The following is an 18,411-nucleotide window of genomic DNA, read 5'->3' on the forward strand; positions in this document are numbered from 1 at the left end:
AGGAGCTGCCCAGCCTGTGGTCCCCTCAACAGCTCACAAGCCGGTCCTAGCCCAGGATCTGGGGCACAGATTGCTCTCGTTGGCAAATTTGTTAGACTCTGGGAACTTGCAGAAGGCACAGGCAGGGAGAGGGAAGTGGGGTTTTCCAGAACGCCAGAGCAGTCCCTGCAAGGAGGGCAACTGGCAAGTCACCCATTGTATGGGAGGAAAACTGAGACCCAGCTGGCAAAGGTGAGGGGCTTGTCCACACCGCGCACAGAGCTGGGAGAAGGGCCGAGTCGCGCCAGGATCTCTAAGTGGCACAGGGTCGTTAGCGGTAGTGCACGTGGGCCACTGGAGCTGGGTATGGCGGAGGACGAACATCTCACAGGTGCAGCCAACGGCCCTGGTACTCATCCTGAGAGTGGACAGCCTTCCCCTTCCACCTGAAGCCCACCTTCTATCAAGTCCACAGATAAGAAACTCACCTGGCAGGTGTGTTGTGGCCCACCTGTCCCTTCGGCCTCACCAAACCTGAGGCCAGGAAATACTATTTTTTACTCTCTAGCTGCAAGAGGCCACTAAAGAAGTTTCTGGAGATTTTATTACAGTAGTACTACACTTGGTCTTAGCCAAAAGGCCGAGAAGCACTTATTACAGTAGAGCTTAAATATGCACAAGCCATGCTCCAGGTCAGGCCAGGGCGGAGCGAGGGTGGGACTAGCGACCTCTGAGGCAGCTTGCATTTCTCGCTCTGCGGGGACCAGCCCAGCGCTCACTGACAGCACAGTGATCCAGTTAGATTCTCGCTGTCTCTGTGCCTCAGTTCCCATATTTTAGGAAGCAGGTTGGGCAGAAACATCTTTCTCGGTGGCATCAGCAAGGTCAAAGGTGAAAAGTCACGGGATTACTCACCCCTGGCACCAGGGCAGCTCTGCCTTAGTCGCTGCACAAAGTGAAAGGTGGGGGCGGGGGATGCACGGGACGGGGCGAAGCTTGCTCCAGCCGCTATCCCTCTGTCCTTCAAGCCGTCATGTAGCTTCCAGGAGGGACCCCCGGCTCCCAGGACCCTTTCTTCGCCCCCTTCCTTCCCCGCCAAGTGCCACTCCCCACCCTTCCGGTGCCCAAGCATCCCCGTGGGCTCCCCCGTGTGGGCTGCGCTCGCTAGTCGCGCAACAGTGCATACTCCTTGGGCGCCCAGAGCAGGCGCGGTTGGCGAATCTCCGCCCGTGGGCCGATGTCCGGGCTCCAGCAGAACTCGGGCGATAGCACCTTGGTGGGCTTGTGCAGCCAAAAGAACTTGTTGAGATGGCTTTCGTCGTGCCAGCGCGCCTCGAAGCCGCGCGCGGCGTCACGCTGCAGGCCCCGCGCGCAGTGCGCCGTCAGCGAGCGCAGGGCCTCCACGCTGCCCCCGAACACGGCTGCGTGGTAGTAGAAGTCGCCCTCGCCAGGGCCCAGCACGGCCTCCGAGCGTGCGTCGCGCTCGAATGGCAGCAGGCGCCGGGGCCAGTGGTAGTGCCAGGCATGCAGCTGTGCCACTGATTCGGCCAGCACCTCGGGTCCGAAGGTACCGCTGAAATGCTGGTCCACGTCCATGCAGAGCACGAAGTGCACCTCACGGCCCAGCGGGCCGGCCAGAGCCTCGTGCAGCGTGCTCATCCGTGCCATGCTCACATCCTGCCAGCGCCGCTCGCGCGCCACGCGCTGCACGTGCAACCGGCGCCCAGGGCCCAGAGCCACGCGCGGCACTGCCGCCGGCCGCTCGGTGAACACGTAGTACAGCACGGGCAGACCCACCATGAAGTGTTGCTCGGCAGTCTCCAGGAAACGCGCCAGGTACTTCTCCAGGTACCTGTCAGCCAGCCGGGGCACCTTGGTCAGCGACTCCAGTGCAGCCAGCCCACCACACCGCCCTCTACCCTGACCTCCCCACTCCAGTGTCCTGAACTCCAGAACCTTCCAGTCCTAGCATCTTGGAATGGCAGGTGATAAGCACTTACGGACTGTGGGCCAGTCTTGCCTGGAAGGCGCATGGCGCCAAGTCCTCTCTGTATCCACCAACAGGACCCGAAGGAACTGGGGCTGCACGGGCCTGGTGGGGCGCTGGCACCATTTGTCCAATGCTGCAATGAGCAGTTGGCCAACCAGTGGAGACTCAGATATTTCCTAGGGCAGTGAGGAGCCCTGGGCTGCCAAGCCCTGTTTGAATTCCTGGCCCACCTCATTGCCAGCTGTCATGCTATTCTGTCGCTGAGTTAATAGTGATTCCTCAGGGATAGAAGCTGAGTGCTTTGAGTTAACAGGACCTTGGGACCCCTGGGTGTGAAAGAGCAGTCACCATGTCTCACATTTTGGGTAACTCACGGTGCTGCTCCAAGACCACAAGGCTGTTGTTTGCAAAGCCTTCATAGCAGGCCCTGGCACACACTGCTAGTAAGCAGGAGAATGCCACTGCGACCGGCCTGGGTGCTGGGCCCTGTACTGCTGTGGGGCTTGACTTTAGCATGTTGGAATCAGACAGTGTAGGAAGCAGAGGCCTCTGGTGCTGGACTCACAGGTTCCTGTGTGTCTGTACCCAGAGACATGAACCCATGGGCTGTGGCAGGAGGGCCTTGGCATCCTGAATGGGAGTGGGGCTTGGGACACTGAGGTGCTCACTGCTGGTCCATGGGCGAGCCCTTGAACCTGGTTGCCAGGAGCCTACTAGCTTCCTCTCTGTTCTGGAGTATGCGTGTACATGGCTGGGAGGGAAGTGCAGCAGCCTTTCAGAGTTCTGGATGAGGAGCTGTCATAGGCTCTCTTATGCTGCTGGGTCTGGCATTTGGCCGGCCTCCTGAAATAGCCCAGAGCGCTATCCCTTTGGGCTGTAGGATCCCATCCTCAGCCAGGAGCCCGCTCCACATCCAGCACTCCCTCCTGCTGCTAGCTCCACATGCACATCCTGGTCCCCTCTGCGTGACTATTGCCCCACCCACCAGCCCGGCCTGCACTCCTGTATTGTTCTGTCCACTGCATTCCTTGGACACTTGCTCCTGTGGCTGTTCCCGCCAAGTGGTTATCATCAATCTCCGTTCCACTTCCAGAACGGCAGCCCTACCTACTGTTGCCACCTTGAATAACCCCCCTTGCTACCATCTCGCTTGCCATCTCTGTTGTCCCTTGCCCCACCCAACAGTCTTGGCTCCCGGGACCCTCTGGTCTGGTGATTCAGCCACTCTCTCCCCCTCCTTCCTAAACTTCTCTCTGCTCCCAGCTTGGATCTGTTCACTTGCAACCCCCCGTCCCCATCAAACACCCATGATCCAATTGTGCCACCCATCTCCTATCCTCTGTGCCTGCAATGAAGCCATCTGGACCTCCAGTGGGTGCCTGCCTCCCTCTGTCTACCCAAGCAATTGCTGCTTCCTGTTCACTCTGCTCACAAAGACTGGCATTTCCTAGCTGACCAGCCATGGCCTCCAGGCCGGCTCCTCTTCCGAAGCCACTGTGAGCCCTGGCTGCTGGCACTCTGCTCACCCTGGATGCCTCATTGCGGGACCCCAAGCATACGGGAGCAGGATGCTAGGTATCCTGTACACAGGTGCCACCCTCGCCCTCCCTGCCTAGACAATGATCTCCGCCTCCCCAGGCCTTACCTGCCCACAGCAAAAACAGTCAGCCCGATGGTGAGGTTCCGCTGTCCAGCCTCTTGCTGGGCCACATCTGGGTCAAAGGTGCCATCCCAAATAATGGGGGCCCCCCAGGAGGTACAGGTCAGGACTTCAGGGCGGGCCCTGGCCAGGGGTGGTGGATTGGGAGACAGCTCCATTTAGCCACCTGCTGGGTGCCTACTGGTGTCTCCCCAGGAATGGACCTAGATACCTCCAGGGCATCACGCTAGTCCACGCCTTCTCCTCTGCCCACCCCCCTTCCTCAGAAACCCTTTACTCAGAGCCAGGCAGTTTGAACACTGGGAGATGTGTGACCTCATGGAGGCCCTCGGGTTGGTGGACCCAGCTGGGGTGGGAAGGGCAGATACCAGGACCACAGGATGGCAGCTCCTTACCAAGGATGCAGGACACCTGTGAAGTTGTCTTGCAGTTGTTGCCTTGTGGCTATTGGGCAGACACCCATGGGGAGGAGGACTTCCAGGTGCCTGTGATGTGGGAACAGTCATGAGGGGCATGGCAGCTTTCCAGCAGAGAGAGTCCACCAGGACACCTGCCCAAGGCTGCCCACCACCTCTCATCCCTGGAGAGGGCATCTACAGAGCCCACTTCCTCCTAACCCCCAGCCCTGACCCAAGTGTGCCTGCCTCAAGTGCTGGGCAGGGAGGCTGTACCTGAGTATTGGGAGCCCATGCAGGAGCAAGCCCAAGAGGCCAAGTGCAAGCAGGATCAGCCGCCAGAAGATTTTCTTCTTGGCCCTGTAGGTGAGGGTTGGGGATGGAGAGGAGCGAGCATCAGCAACTCATTTAGATACACACCTGTGTGTGTGAGATTGTGTGATGCCATTGTTTGAGCTTATTTCTTTAAGTAAGAATATGTTCTGTGTGTATGGTACAGGCACATGCAGAGACGAAAGAGCTGCACACACTTATATACACTACACACACACACACACACACACTGAGTACCATGACTTCCCTTCTGCCAGCTGCTCCAGTCCTGTGCCTGGAGCAATCAAATAGTCTATTTAAAAATATATATATATATTTTGAGGTAGAAATACATGGAGACAGAGAGCTCCCATGCCCTGGTTCATTTCCAAGTGCCTACCAGCTGGGAGAAGCCGGATCGCAGCATCGCAGGCCAAACCTCCTGGTGTGGGTGACAGGAACCCAGACCCTCGGGCTGCCACCACTGCTTTCCAGGGTTTGCAGTAGCAGGAAGCTGGAATCAGAAGCCAGGTCTGGGGCCCAGCCCTCCTATGTGGGATACAAGGGTGTTTGCCCAGAGCCCACATGTCTGCCTGCCCTCCTCTCCCGTTAGCCCCCTCCATGGCAGTATGGTGGCCAGGCTGTCCTGTACTTTGTGCTCCTCATTGGCCATTACAGATCTTTGAGATTGTTCCATCTCTGGAAGTAAGGACCTCACCTTATTTCCCAGTTGCCCCATTGGCTCTGGCTGTGGGTAGCACAGTGTACACAACCAGGCCACTTCCATGAGCATTTAGAGTCTAATCCATTGCTTTCTCCAGCAGTTCAACTTTAGGTAGGTTTAGGGGACTGTGACACTGAGGGTTGTCTTAATCTGTAGAGTTGGGAGGTGTGGTGGGAACTGCTCTTTAGAAACCTAAGGTGGCTGGGAGAGGATGAACGTGGCCTTGTGGCTTGGTGGCTTGGCGTGGAGAGCTGTCTTGGACCCAGAGTGGAGTGCTGGGCTGGCTGAGGGCAGAGACAGTGTTGTATCTGGGGCAGGCACTTGGAGTCGGGGTTAAGGTGCTGCTTGGGACAGCTGCACCCCACACGGCTACCTGCTAATGTGCATCCCGGAGGACAGCAGGTGATAGCTCAAGTGTTGGGGTCTCTGCTGCCCATGTGGGTGACCTGGATTGGGGTCTGAGTTCTTGGTTGCAGCCTCTCCTGGCCGTGGCTATTCTGGGCATTTGGAGCGATATGGAGAGTGAACCATTGGATGGGAGAGCTGTCTGTCTCTTTGTGCATCTCAAATAGATAAATTAGAGGATAATGGTGTAACAGATAAAGCCACCTCCAGTAACAGCCCGCATCCCAAACAGGTGCTGGAGCTGTCTCAGCTGCTCCACTTCTGATCTGATTTCTTGCTGATTGGCCTAGGAAAAGCAGTGGAAGATGGCTCAAGTGCTTGAGCCCTTGCCATACCTGTGAGAGACCTGGAGGATGCTTCTGGCTTCTTGACCCAGCACTTGCCACTGTGGCCATTTGCTGGTTCATTGTGGCCAAAATGGCTGAAGCTGGGGTAATTCCAAAGCCGGGAGCTTCCAGGTGTCCAAAGTGGATGCAGCTTTGGCTTTGGGCCATCTTCCACTGCTTTCTGAGGCCATAAGCAGGGAGCTGGAGTAAAAGTAGAGCAGCCAGGTTGGAACAATGTGTGTGTGTCCACCTGGTGCCATCTCAGCACCGGTCACCTCCTGCTGCTCAGCAGTGCACCTGGCTTCCCCCCTTCCACACCCTCGCTGTCCTGTGAGTCTCCAGGCTGGGTCAGCTTAGCCTCCTTGATCCCTGACCCTTCTGTGCTCCGCATGGCCTGCTCAGCTGTCACCGAGACTGTGGCAGCAGCTGCCTCCTGCACCCCCCACTGGAGTCACCACGTTAAAAGCCATTTTGCTGTCACAGTTTCCAGGTCACACAAATGAGGAAATCTTCAAAGAAGAAATGCATTCAGTAGGCAAACCTATGGAAATGTGCTTACCATCGCTGGTAATCCAAGACACACAAATTAGAACAAGGTGATAGGTTTTGCCTAGAAAATCAGTACTTAAAAAAAAAAAAAAGAATGAAAATTGCCAAGCTGCCAGAATGTCAAGTGCTGGGCGCACGTGTCAAACACCAGAGCCTTTAAGGAAAGGTACTTAGCTGTGGGAATGCAAAGCTTTTTGCATTCATCCCTCCTGGAGCCCCAGCTTGGGCAATGTGCCTGAAAAGGAGACTTTTCAGTGTAGAGACAGGCTGAGCCTCGAGGGGGGCGTCGGTTTGTGACCAACCATGCCTGCAGCATGTACTCACTGCTCACACGCTTGGCATCACGCAGCGTGCTGGGTCAGGGGTGTAGCAGACACGGGTCCTGTGAGGAGGCTGTTGAGTCCAGAGGTCGGGAAGGGGGAGAGGAGAAAGGGTCATGTGACAGACCTGAAGCAGGTGAACAGAACCCAGCACCACGGGTACTGTGTGTTGGGTCAGTACTGGGCACTCTCGGTGAGCCCTGGCAGGCAAAAAGTCAGGAGACTTTCTAGAGGGAGGTGGCCTCTAAGCTAGGAGTAAGGTGAGTCCTCAAGCTAACCAGACAGACACAGCAATGGCCTTACACAAGAGGCACCAGTGTGCCCAAAGGCGTGAAAGACAGCCTGGAGTGGGCGGGACCTGGAAGTTGTTCGCAGCAGGAAGCAAGGCCTGGCTTCAAGTCTACAGTTTTTTGTACTTCATCTTGGAGGCCTTGAACGAGCCCTGAAAAGTATTATGTGCAGGGTGTGGCACCCATCTTACTGAACAAAGACAAAACAAAACAAAATACACGCATGTACATAGAAGACCAGGAAAGAGGACCCAGCTGGAGACAGGAGGTGAGCCAGGGGCCAGGGTGTAGCTGGCACATTGGTGATTGGCAAGGAACAGTGGGCGGTGAAGGTTGCAATTTGGGATTAGAGAGTCAGGGCGGGAACCAGGAAGGAGGAAGATGGTCTGGCTGGGGGCAGGAGGCACAGGAGACAGGAAGCAGGCAGGCTTGGTGGTGGAGTGCGGGGTGGTTCTCAAATTCACCAGGAGAGCAGACATACCCTAGGAAAGAGCTCAGAGGGACAGGAAGGCAGGGCCACAGAGGATGGCAGCTGGAGGGACATGGGGGGTGTTTGTTTTCTGTGCACAGGAAGACGTGGGCTTGGTCGAATGCTGCCAGGAGAGCAACCTTGGAGAAGGCATGAGGACGCTCCAGGAGAAGGGGTCGGATTCAGTGCACCTGTGTCTTACGGCAGAGTGCCTGGGTTTGAGTCCCAGCTTCCTGCACGTCACACATAAGCAAAAGGTGATTCAAGCACTTGGGTTCCTGCCACTCACCTAGGAGACCTGGATGGAAATTGGGGCTCCTGGCTTTGTCTGCCTATTGCATGCCCTGTTTTCTTTTCTTTTCTCTTTTTTTCTTTTATTCTCTTTCTTTCTTTCTTTCTGTTTCTACATTTTTATTGGAAAGTTACAAACTGGTTCACTCTCCAAGTGGCCACTACAGCCAGAACTGAGCCTGTCTGAAGCCAGCAACTTCTTCCAGGTCTCCCATGCAGGTGCAGGGTCCCAAGGCTTTGGCCCATCCCCCACTGCTTTCCCAGGCCATGAGCAAGGAGCTAGAAGGGAAGTAGAGCAACTGGGACACAAACCAGTGCTCATATGGGATCCTGGTGGTTGCAAGGTGTGGATTTAGCCCCTAGGCTATTGCATTGGGCCCATGCCTTCTTTCTTTCTTCTTTGAAAGAAAATGGCAACATTGCAGGGAGAGGTATTATGTGAACTGCTCATGTATGACTGAAAAAGTCTCAGTGTCCAACCAAAGGGACTGGAGTAATAAACTCAGGAAGTCTCCAGGGTCACATGGAAACAAAGCGATCACCAGGTTGATGTGCGTTACAATTACAATCCAGAGAGGAACAAACCATGCAGCAGCAAACAGGCCTGCAAGGCCAGACCTCAGTGTCTGCATCCAGAAGCACGGGGCCTGCGTCAGGCCCAAGCCGGAGCCAGCGGGGGCAGCCTCCCCGCCCTGCAGCGTCTGCCACGTGCGTGCATGGCTGTCATTCTTCTCCAAAGGTGCATCTTTCATTTGTTTGAAAGGCAGAGTGACAGAGAGAGGGGAGAGATAGACAAGACTGATCTTCCACCTGTTGGTTCACTCCCCAAATGGCAGCTATGGCTGGAGCTGAGCCAGGGCCAAGACAGGAGCCAGCCTCACATGTGGGTACAGGGGCCCAGTACTTCCACTGCTTTTCCAAGTGCATTAGCAGGGCACTGGATTGGAAGTTGAGCAAGGAGAACTTGGACCGGTGCCCATATGGGATGTGGGTATCACAGGTGGCAGCTTAATGTACTGTGCCACAACACAGGACCTAAGATAAATGTTTTGCTTAATGAGGGAAAGGTGTAGTTGGTAGTCGACACAGAAGTGCAGGTTTTTGTGTGACTTCTTGCTTCCCAGTGAATAAAATCCATGATGCTTAGCTTTGCTTGAGCAGCCTTCAAAACCTGTCCCCAATGCTCACTGTGGGCTTCCACCCGGAATGCAGACAGATGCATGTGAAGATGAAGAACCGTAGTTGGTGCTCAGCAGCTGTGGGAATGACATGGCCACTGAACAGGCCGAGTCTGGGCTGGGCATACTCTGAAGAAGACACTCTATTGGATCACATGGAAAAGACAGGAACAGACCTCCACATAGAGGGACCAGCGTTGTGACACCCTGAGTTTAGCCACCACTAGTGATGTCAGCATTCCATATGGGAGCCCTGGGCGGAGTCTAGCTCCTTGTTAATGTACCTGGGGAAGCACGGAATGGTGACCCCAACACCTGGGCTCTGCAACACATGTAGGAGACCCAGAGGAAGCTGATGGCCTGGCTCAACGCTGGCTGTTACAACCACTTGGGGGGTGAGCCACCAAATGAAAGATCTCTCTCTCGCTCGCTCGCTTTTGAGTAGAGACAGAGCTCATTTCTGCAGGAGAAGCTTGGACTAGTGTGTTTATATCTTTACTGACATGTGAGAAGGTACTTTACAAGGTTCATGGAATGTGAACCTGAGATAAGTCTAATTAAAAAAAAAAAACTTTGAAATCTATGACTTTTTTTTCTCTGAACTTTTTGCAGGCCCCTCAAGTGCATGGATATGAAACATTTTTGTATCCAAATTAACTTAATCTGTATAACAATCTCAAGCAACATTCAGTTACATTGGTTTACTGGCAAGGTTGGCAGACATTGAGACACAGGAAAAGTGAGGCAACATGCTCCCCCATGTCTTGGCTCAGTCCCATGTGAGTGGTAGGAACCAGTCACTTGAGCCATCGCTGTTGCCACCTGGGGTCTGCATTAGCAGGAAGCTGCAGTCAGGAACCGAAGCTGGGCCCTGAACCCAGGTACTCTGATGTGCGATCCAGGAGGTGGGTACTTAGCGGCTGGGCAGAGCCTCCTTCCCTCTGCCAGCTTTGGAACTCATCCTGTCAACTCTTCGTAAGTGAACCACCTTGTGTTTATGCAACCAAAGATTTCCTAGCAGCCACATTTCAAAAGTGAAAAGCAACCTCACCTATTTCTTTTCACTGGTGTGCTTTTGAGGGGAGAACGTGAGGACCTTTGAGAGTCAGACTGAAGCACCAGACCTTGTGGTAGACCAGAGCTGGGGTCGTTAAAATTGAGCAATGCTGAATACTACTCACTGGTGCACACTAAAGCCTGGGCTGGGGGCCTACCTGGCAGGGCTGGATCACAGTACCCACAAGTGAGAGTCAGAACAGATGGGAAATGTTAGGCTGGGCCATGGCACTAATCAGCATCCAAGAGAACTGGGTCTGGGGGCAGATTCTGTGGGGAATATGTGGGCCCACCCCTGTGATCTGCAATTTCAGCTTGTTTGCTTGGAGCTGAGAGTGGTGACTGGCTGAGCTATCCATGACCGTGGAACCCTCTAACACTCATGGGTACTGGGGTTGGGTACAGACTGGGTTGGCCTAGGCTGCAGCACTCGTAGGCATACTCAAGAATACAGTGTGGAGCAGGATGGGGCACAACATCCACTGCTCATACATAAGCCAGGATGGAAGGGGTAGTCTGTGACTGGTAAAAACCTAGCACTCGCTGGCACGTGTGAGATCTGGGTCTGTGGAGGAACTTAAGAAACTCCCCTGATGGGCCATAGTTCCTACTGAGCACATAATTCAAGCCTGTGTGTTAGTCAGACTGGGCAGGATAGCTCCACCCACTGACAAGTGTATGGGTTGGTTTTGGAAGGGGGTGGACAGGGCAGGGCCAGGCCAACCTTAACTCATTGCCAAGTGCAGGAGTCAGGCTGGAATGGGGGCATTTCAGGCTAGGCTATCACACCTACTGGTTTGCATGAGTCAGGGATTGGAGCGGACTGGGCAGGGCCAGGCTGTAGTATTTGCCAGTAAGAGTTGGGACTGAGTGTGGGTCAGATCAGGCCAGGCTGCAGCATCTAATGGCAAACATCAACGGACTGGATTATGCTGAGCTGGGTCAAAGCAACCACTGGCGTGCACAAAATCTGGGGCTGGGAACAGGCCTAGTTGGGGAGCTAAGGGGATAGCACGGCTGGATTGTGGTTCGCACTGGTGAGTGCAAAAGCCAGAATGAGGGTGGTAGTCTTGGCTGGACATGGCTGCGCTGTCCCTTGGTATGGGTGTGGACTGGGTCTGGGGCATGCTGGACTTGGTTAGACTCCAGCACCCAAGATGCTCATGAGAAGCAAAGTGCGTATAGAGAAGCAAGGTGGGTGTAGGACAGACTGGGCTATGTTTCGGCTTGCACTGGGCCACATGAGGGCTGTGTCTGGGTGTGGACTAGGTGTGGCTGGGCTACAACACCCAACAGTAAAACTGGATTGGGTGTGGGCAAGATGGGCAAGGCTACTGTTCCTGTCAGGACAAGAGGTGGACTAAAGCAGCCTGGGTCAAGGACCTACCCAGGGGCATGATTTCTGCCACTGTGAGGAGGCCCAATTAGGAACTAGGGGAACTCCTTTGTCAGGGCATAGTCCCTCCAGGTGAGCACAAAAACCAAGGCAAAGAGCAACCCACACTAGACCGGGTTATAGTAGCTACTGGCCTACTTGTGGCTCAGGTCTGGAGGTGGGTCAGGCTGTGCCAATTCATAACACCCACTGGCAGCACCTTGATCAACTATGTAAACATTATCAAAAATAAAATAAACATTAGAAAAACAAAGAGAAAATGGATAAATAACAATAAAATACTATAACTCTATTAAAAAAAAAAAAACCACTGGCAGATCTGAGAACCAAGATGGGGTGCAGGGCAGGCTTGGTCTAACCACATCACCAGCCAGTTCACATTAGGGCCAGGACTGAGGGCAGACTGTGCCAGGCTGGGCAGTAGCACCCACCAGCACAAGCTGGAATGGAGCAGACAAGGCCAGGCCAGGCCAGGCTACAGCACTTCCTGGCAAATACTGAGGTGAGATGGGCCATATCAGACTGGGCTGCAGTACCCACCAGCACATGCAAGATGGGAGGAGGTGTGCAAACCTGGCAGAGGAGTAGTGGGGACTCTCCTGCTGAGCCATTGCTCCTGCTGGTGAGTGTGAGAGCTGGGACTGGGAGCAGATCAGGCTGGGCAGGGCTACAATATATATTGGCCTACATGTGAACTGGGTTGGGAGAGAGCCAGGATGGGTATCCACTAGTGCAAGGATGAACCAAAGCAAGGGCAGGCGGATCAGGCTTTGCAGCAGCAGCAGCTGAAAAGTGCTAAAACTGGGAGCAAGTCCTGTTAAGCTAGACTACAGAACCTCTTGAAGTGTGCAAGATCCAGGGCAGGGAGTAGGTCCACTGGGGTGACTGGGCAGGGAGTGGGTCCACTGGGGCGACTGGGCATCAGCAAGTCCACTTGCTGATGGGCTGCAATTCCCACTGGTAAGCATGAGAACCAGGGCTTGGAGTGAGCCTGATTGGACAGGTGGTGGCACCTACTGGCATGAGTGTGGGCTAGAGGGTAGAGTCAGCTTCAATGGCCAATGATGTGTACGAAAGCTGAACAGGATGTGGGACAGACCAGACCAGTCCACTGCACACTGGCAGGCACAGGAACCAGAGCTGGGGGCTGGTCCAGTGGGGGTTACTGGGGGCTGCTCTGCCTGGGCTTCAGCTTTTCCTGGTGTACGTGTGGGCTGACTTGTAGTAGGCAGGGTTGGGCTGGGCCACAGCACCCACTGGTTTACAGAGGAAAGAGGGGAGAACAAATTGACCAACTACCCCAGTGAAACCCGACAGCGAACTTTTGGGTGAACAGAGACTCTGAAGTGGACTATGTCAGCTAATTGACCTTGGAAATATTTCCTCATCCTTGGAGCAGCGATATCAACAGCATCTCAGGCTTTCGAAACCGCTTGAGCAGAACTCTCAGACCAGTGGGGACCCTGGGATGTGACTGGGTACTGAGGAGGCTAGGTACAGCCTCCCCCATTGTATCTTCCCTCCCCCAGATACAGGAAGAAGGGAAAAAAAATGTGCAAACAATGGTCCTGCCCACTTTCCTCCGATCCCACCTAATCAACTATGTAAACATCCTCAAAAAAATCCAAAAAAATTCAAGTAAAAATGAAAAAGATGAATAAAATAAGGAAAAAAATAGGTAAGATTAGTTTCAGCAGTGCTTTTACTTAAGCCAACACTGAAATGCCGTTTTAGCATGTAAATGGTATAAGAACGAGTGGGGTCTCCCCCATACCAGTTTTCCAGCACAGAGCACATCTGGAGCGTGTTTTAGACGTTGCAGTGGGAACCGGCCTCGTGTGGAGCACAGGGAGTGTCTGCGGCTGTCGTTACGGACAGCACACATTCTCAGGGAGGCTCGCCAGACTGGACAGGATTTCAGCTTTGTAGCTGGGATGCTTCTCTTTCCCTTTGTACACTGAGCATGTGCTACTTTTGTTGGCTTGCTATTCTCCTATAGGTTTGGCTTTGTTTTTTATTTTTTTGAGATCTATGTAATTAAAAGGCAGAGTGACAGAGAGAAAGAGAAAGACTGGGCGGTGGGACTCTCTGATTCACTCCTCAAATTCAGGCACCAGCCAGAGCAGGGCCAGGCAGAAGATATGAGCCCAGAACTCCATCCACGCCTCCCATATTTGGGGGGCAGGGTCCCAATCCCTTGAGCCATCATCTGCTGCTCCAGATCGCACATCAGCAGGAAGTTGGATCAGAAGCAGCATTCTGATTTGAGATGCAGGCATCCAGAGTGGCGGCCACAGCACCTGTCCCTGGCCCTCTGCCCTGCTGGCTTCCCATGTGTCCTGGCCACCTTCCATTAGACTTTCCACATGCAGAGCTTACTCTGGGGCTGACCCAGGCATCGTGGGCATCATCAAAGGGCACTGGTGACCACCTGGCCCATTTGAATGTCTCACAAGCATCTCCAACTGGCCCACAAGGAACTCTCAACATTCTTTGAAATTTGCTCCTCTCTCAAGTTTCCCACGACTTGGCAGAGGATGTCTTGGTCTTCCTTGTCCCCTATTCTCTCTCAAACCCCTTGGTATCTTCCTCCATGCCCCTTTTCCATGTCCTTCAAATCCTGTATGCTTCTCCCTCTGTTCCAGGCCAGTCCCCAGCCCTGCATGAGCCACCCTCTTATCCCCTGCAGTGCATGCTCCACAGTGAACTCTCCCACCACAAAGGAGAGCACACCTCCCTCCTCTCTCCACTGCGCTTCTCAGCTGAGTCCCCATTGCTTGCCTGCTGGCTCATGCCAACCCCTTCCAGACCTACCTCACCCAAGCACCTGACAGGTGCAGCCCCTGCCCCCCAAGCCCCTTTGCAAGGCCGCTCCCTCCTGTCCCTCAGGTCAGGTTACATGTCTCTACCTGTTTCCCCATGAGGTTCCTCTCTTCCAGGCCCCAAGCCCTACCCTTGTTGCTGACCTTGGGAATTGAACCTGGACATAATATCCTCCAGCCAGTTGCATTTCTCCATGACTTTCTCCTTCTGGTTCTTATGATCTAGGTGGGGACTGCTGCTCACTCCCCTCACAGCTGCTCCATCACCAAGGACCGCTGCTGTTCTCTTCTCCTCCCTGGACCGGACTCATTCACCCTCCCCTCACACACCATTGTTTCTCATTTGCATTCCCGGATCAGTTTCTTTAACACTCTTCCCCGTGCATGTTCCACCCAGAGCGTACCCACACCCCACTCAGAAGCTTGCCATGGCTTCTCCCCCGCCCCATTCCACACATCATGATTCACCCTTCCTTCCTTAGCATCCAGCCCTCTGCTCTGTGTCTCTGCCTCACTTGACCTCCAATCCCCTCTGTGAGCAGTGTCCTCCCCTCTGTAAGCCTCCTCAGCCTCTACCAGACCCTGGTGCAGCACTGCCAAGTTCTGCCACATGGGAACGCCTGCCCTACTCATCTCCAAGGCCTCCTGCTCCATTCAACTTTGCATTCATGGTGTGGGCTTCCAGAGCCTGCCTCCTAATTGGTGGTATTAACTCTGAGTTGTTCTGTCAATGAATGAAGCGAAGAATGGGTTCTTTGTCTTCATTCTCTTCCTCATGCTGACTGTTACTCCTTTGCTTTTTTGCAAGCTCCATTTTCTCCCAGATTAAAGCTGCACTCCTTCTTAGTCATCGCAGCACTTCCCTGAGGCTGCACTCTGCCGAGGGGCACTTAGAAGAGAATGATCCCCATTCTCCGAAGGCAGAGGCTGAGGATAGACCACTGGCTTGCCTCGCGGCTGGGAAATCTCAGCCTGTTGGCTGATCTCAGCTCAGGCTGCAGCTCAACCCTGACACTCCTCTTCCCAGGGTCTCCAGGCCTGTTACTATCCCTGTGGGTTTGACTTCTCTTGAGTCAGTGTCTGCTTTAAGAAGCTGTCCCCTCCCTCCTCTGTCCAAAGCAGCCCTGGGAAGGGCTGGCTGCAGCTGGGCTGCTCTGGCTACCAGGCCAGTCCTGGCAGTTGGCAGCATTGCCTCAGGCGTACACATGCTTTGGGAGGTGGCTGCTGTCTGCAAGGGCAGGAAAAGGCCGCAGCCGGCCTCTCTCTGATTTCAGCACTGTCCTTCCTCTTAGCTGGCTCCAACTACCCCACCAGAGGAGGACAAGCTCACACTTATCTTGGGCACTAGATCTTGGGCTGGGCAGCCAGGCAGAGCCGGCCCAAGCAGCCCAGCCGACCTTAGATGGTCAGGTGTAGGGGGGTTATGGGCTTGTCAGTGCCTCCTGCTCCCTCCCATGCTCCAGCTCGGGAGCCTGAGTTCAGGGGGGCCCTCCCCAAGCCTTACTTCCTATCCTTGGTCTTGCATTTACAAAAGGAGCCAGAAAGCAGTCTCATCAGTCCCGTCCCTGCCCTGTTCCCCATTTTTGCTGCTTTCAATAAATGGCCACAGGTCAGCAATTCTCTCCCAGGGAGCACTGACTGATTCCTGGGGGGATGGTGAACTTGCCTTGTAGGGATCTCCTGGCCTTGGCTCTCCAGCTTACCAACAGTTCAGAGTCGAGGGGAGCAAAGTTGGGGGTATACCTAACCATTCACAAGCCAGAAGCCCCCGGATGCAGCCTCCCACCCACCCAGCATTCACAAGTGGTGTTTCTGAATTACTTTGCCCAGGGCATGGGCTCAGTTAGTACCCTGTGGCATATACCTCCCCTTGGCTCCTTTTACTGGCAACCTGGGACACTCAAGCCAGTTGTCCCGCTTCCCACCCCACAGTCGTGTCCCTGCTCACCTGAGTCTTTCCTTGAAAGCCATGTGTGGAACCTGCTGGGACAGCCTGCCCAAAGTCTCAGCTCAGAGCCTAGGAAGAAATGGCCCAGCTCCCAAAGCAGAGCCTATTCCTGGGTGCCAGAAGCCACACCCACAGGGGTATTTAGGGGTGGACTGCTGAAAGGAATCTGCTTGGGGGTGGGGCCTGCTAGAGGAAGTAGGCTCCTGGCAGCCCATGTGGGACCAATCACCTGGAAGTGGGTGGCTCCAAGGCAGGCCAGCCCTGGGTAGTCAAAGCTCTGAGACAATTCACTGTGACCCTCCCTCTTCCATCCCCAGGGAAGTGTTGAGTCTGGTGTAGAATGCAAGAAGAGAATCTTGTCACGTGCTTGCTTTCAGGGGTCCTTCCACTTGTCATTTGGCTGGACTGGAATCCGTGGTGCTGGCTTTGAATTCTTGTCACAAAGATTTTAAAAGAAATGTTAAGCCACAAGTGGTGAGATACCAAAAATGGAAACATCACTAACATCAGCAAAGGCTATAGATTCTAAACACGCAAATGGTCTCTCTGAACCATATATGGCCACCAAGGAGGCCGCACACTGTGAAGAGTGACCAGGGACCCGAGACCCTAACTGCCTCTTATCCCATCTGACTCCTCACATTCCCCCTCCAGAAGAATGGACCCTAGTTAGGGACAGGGGACAATGACTGCTCTGGCTGCTTCGTGTTGAAAAGGGCTGTTGAAGGACCAACAGCAGCCGGGCATTCTCTAGGGGGTCAATCTGAAGTCCCCAATAGAAGGTAGAAGTTATCAGGTACCTGAAGTCCTGATTGGAGCCTGCATGTTTCCCTTTGTTGAAGTCCAGATAACAAAAAAACATAATACAGTTATAATTTCTCCCGAGCTAGCGTATCTTCAGAATTTAGATTTAAACCTTTGTCAGAGTAAACTTTAGACCTGGGACTTTTGGTTAAGATTTATAAAAAATTAACTCAATGGAGACAGTACACAGGAAGCTTCCCTGAGCTATGCAGGATTCTAGCCTAGATCAGTTAAAAGGCACAGGAACATTGAAAGGATTAACATTGACAATAGCTGTAAGCTCATCACATAGGACAGTTAATTTCAAAGTTTCCATGGAGTCTATATTATTACCTAGCATTAACAGTTCTGAATTAACTTATAATCACCTAAACTTAGTTGAACTTTGAAAAGGCTAAAGCCATCTTTGCATTAGGCAGGAAATAGGCAAGTGTTAGACTCTCTAAAACCAATTACACTTTACCAATTGCTGTGAACCCTAAAAGTCTCAGAAAAATATTTAACCTGGAATATAAAGCACAACAACAAATCACTGGTTGTAAGACTTATATAATCAGGTCTAGTGCCATAGCCTAGTGGTTAAAGTCCTCGCCCTGCACGCACCGGGATCCCACATGGTCGCTGGTTCTAATCCCGGCAGCTCTGCTTCCCATCCAGCTCCCTGCTTGTGGCCTGGGAAAACAGTTGAGGATGGCCCAAAGCCTTGGGACCCTACACCCGCGTGGGAGACCTGGAGGAAGCTCCTGGCTCCTGACTTCAGATTGGCTCAGCAATGGCCATTGTGGTCACTTGGGGAGTGAACCATCAGAGGGAAGATCTTCCTTTCTGTCTCTCCTCCTCTCTGTATATCTACCTTTCAATAAAAATAAGTACATCTTTTTTTTTTTCTTTTTTAAGACTTATACAATCATATTATAGTTGGCAAGGTATTTAAAAAAAAAAAAAGAAAACTAGCTGTGATCTACAATAACCCAGTAGTTTTTTAGCACCCTAGCAAGGTTTTACAGAACTCCATGCACGGTAGCCTGAAATGCCTTCATCCAGTCAGTTACCGCTCTGTCGGTTGGGATCTCTTGGTGACGACTGGGGTCCCCAAGGCCGACGTCCCTGGGTCCAGGTGCCTGACCTGAGGGACTGCGTGCTCTCCCCGGTTCCGAGCTAGACGGACTTGCTTGCCTGGGTTCCGAGTCTGATGGGCTTGGGGGTAGCCTTCTGCCTGGGTTCCGAGTCTGATGGGTTGGGGGCAACCTTCTAATTGGGCGTCAGATTTGATGGGGCTTCTGCCTGGGTTCCGAGTCTGATGGTGAAGGCGACCTTCTAGCTGAGTTCCGGACTCGAGGGGCTGTAGTGAAGGCGACCTCCCAGCTGGGTTCCGGATTCGAAGGGGCTATAAGTTTTAAGCTCGAGGGGGAAAGCCAGTGTCCAAATGCCAGGTCAGAGGGACCACCCGTTTTGCCCAGGTTCCGAATCCCGAGAGGTGGAAAGGTGCCCTTTCCA

The 18,411-nt window shown here is 53.6% G+C and overlaps 1 protein-coding gene across 1 annotated transcript; it reads right to left on the bottom strand.

The window, feature by feature from the left end:
• Positions 1 to 1,061: 1,061 nt before the first annotated feature.
• On the bottom strand, positions 1,062 to 17,498 carry A3GALT2 (alpha 1,3-galactosyltransferase 2). The gene is made up of 5 exons (XM_040974398.1): positions 16,111 to 17,498; positions 4,301 to 4,384; positions 4,025 to 4,114; positions 3,615 to 3,752; positions 1,062 to 1,831 (listed from the first exon to the last, which is right to left on the bottom strand). Exons 1-5 carry the CDS (start codon positions 16,131 to 16,133, stop codon positions 1,144 to 1,146), a joined length of 1,023 nt encoding a protein of 340 aa, XP_040830332.1. The 5' UTR covers positions 16,134 to 17,498; the 3' UTR covers positions 1,062 to 1,143.
• Between the last annotated feature and the right edge of the window lie 913 nt (positions 17,499 to 18,411).

The sequence above is a fragment of the Ochotona curzoniae genome, unplaced genomic scaffold (genome assembly GCF_017591425.1).
Source record: "Ochotona curzoniae isolate NIBS_2020 unplaced genomic scaffold, NIBS_Ocur_1.0 contig_2404, whole genome shotgun sequence".
In the NCBI taxonomy this organism is placed as follows: domain Eukaryota; kingdom Metazoa; phylum Chordata; class Mammalia; order Lagomorpha; family Ochotonidae; genus Ochotona; species Ochotona curzoniae.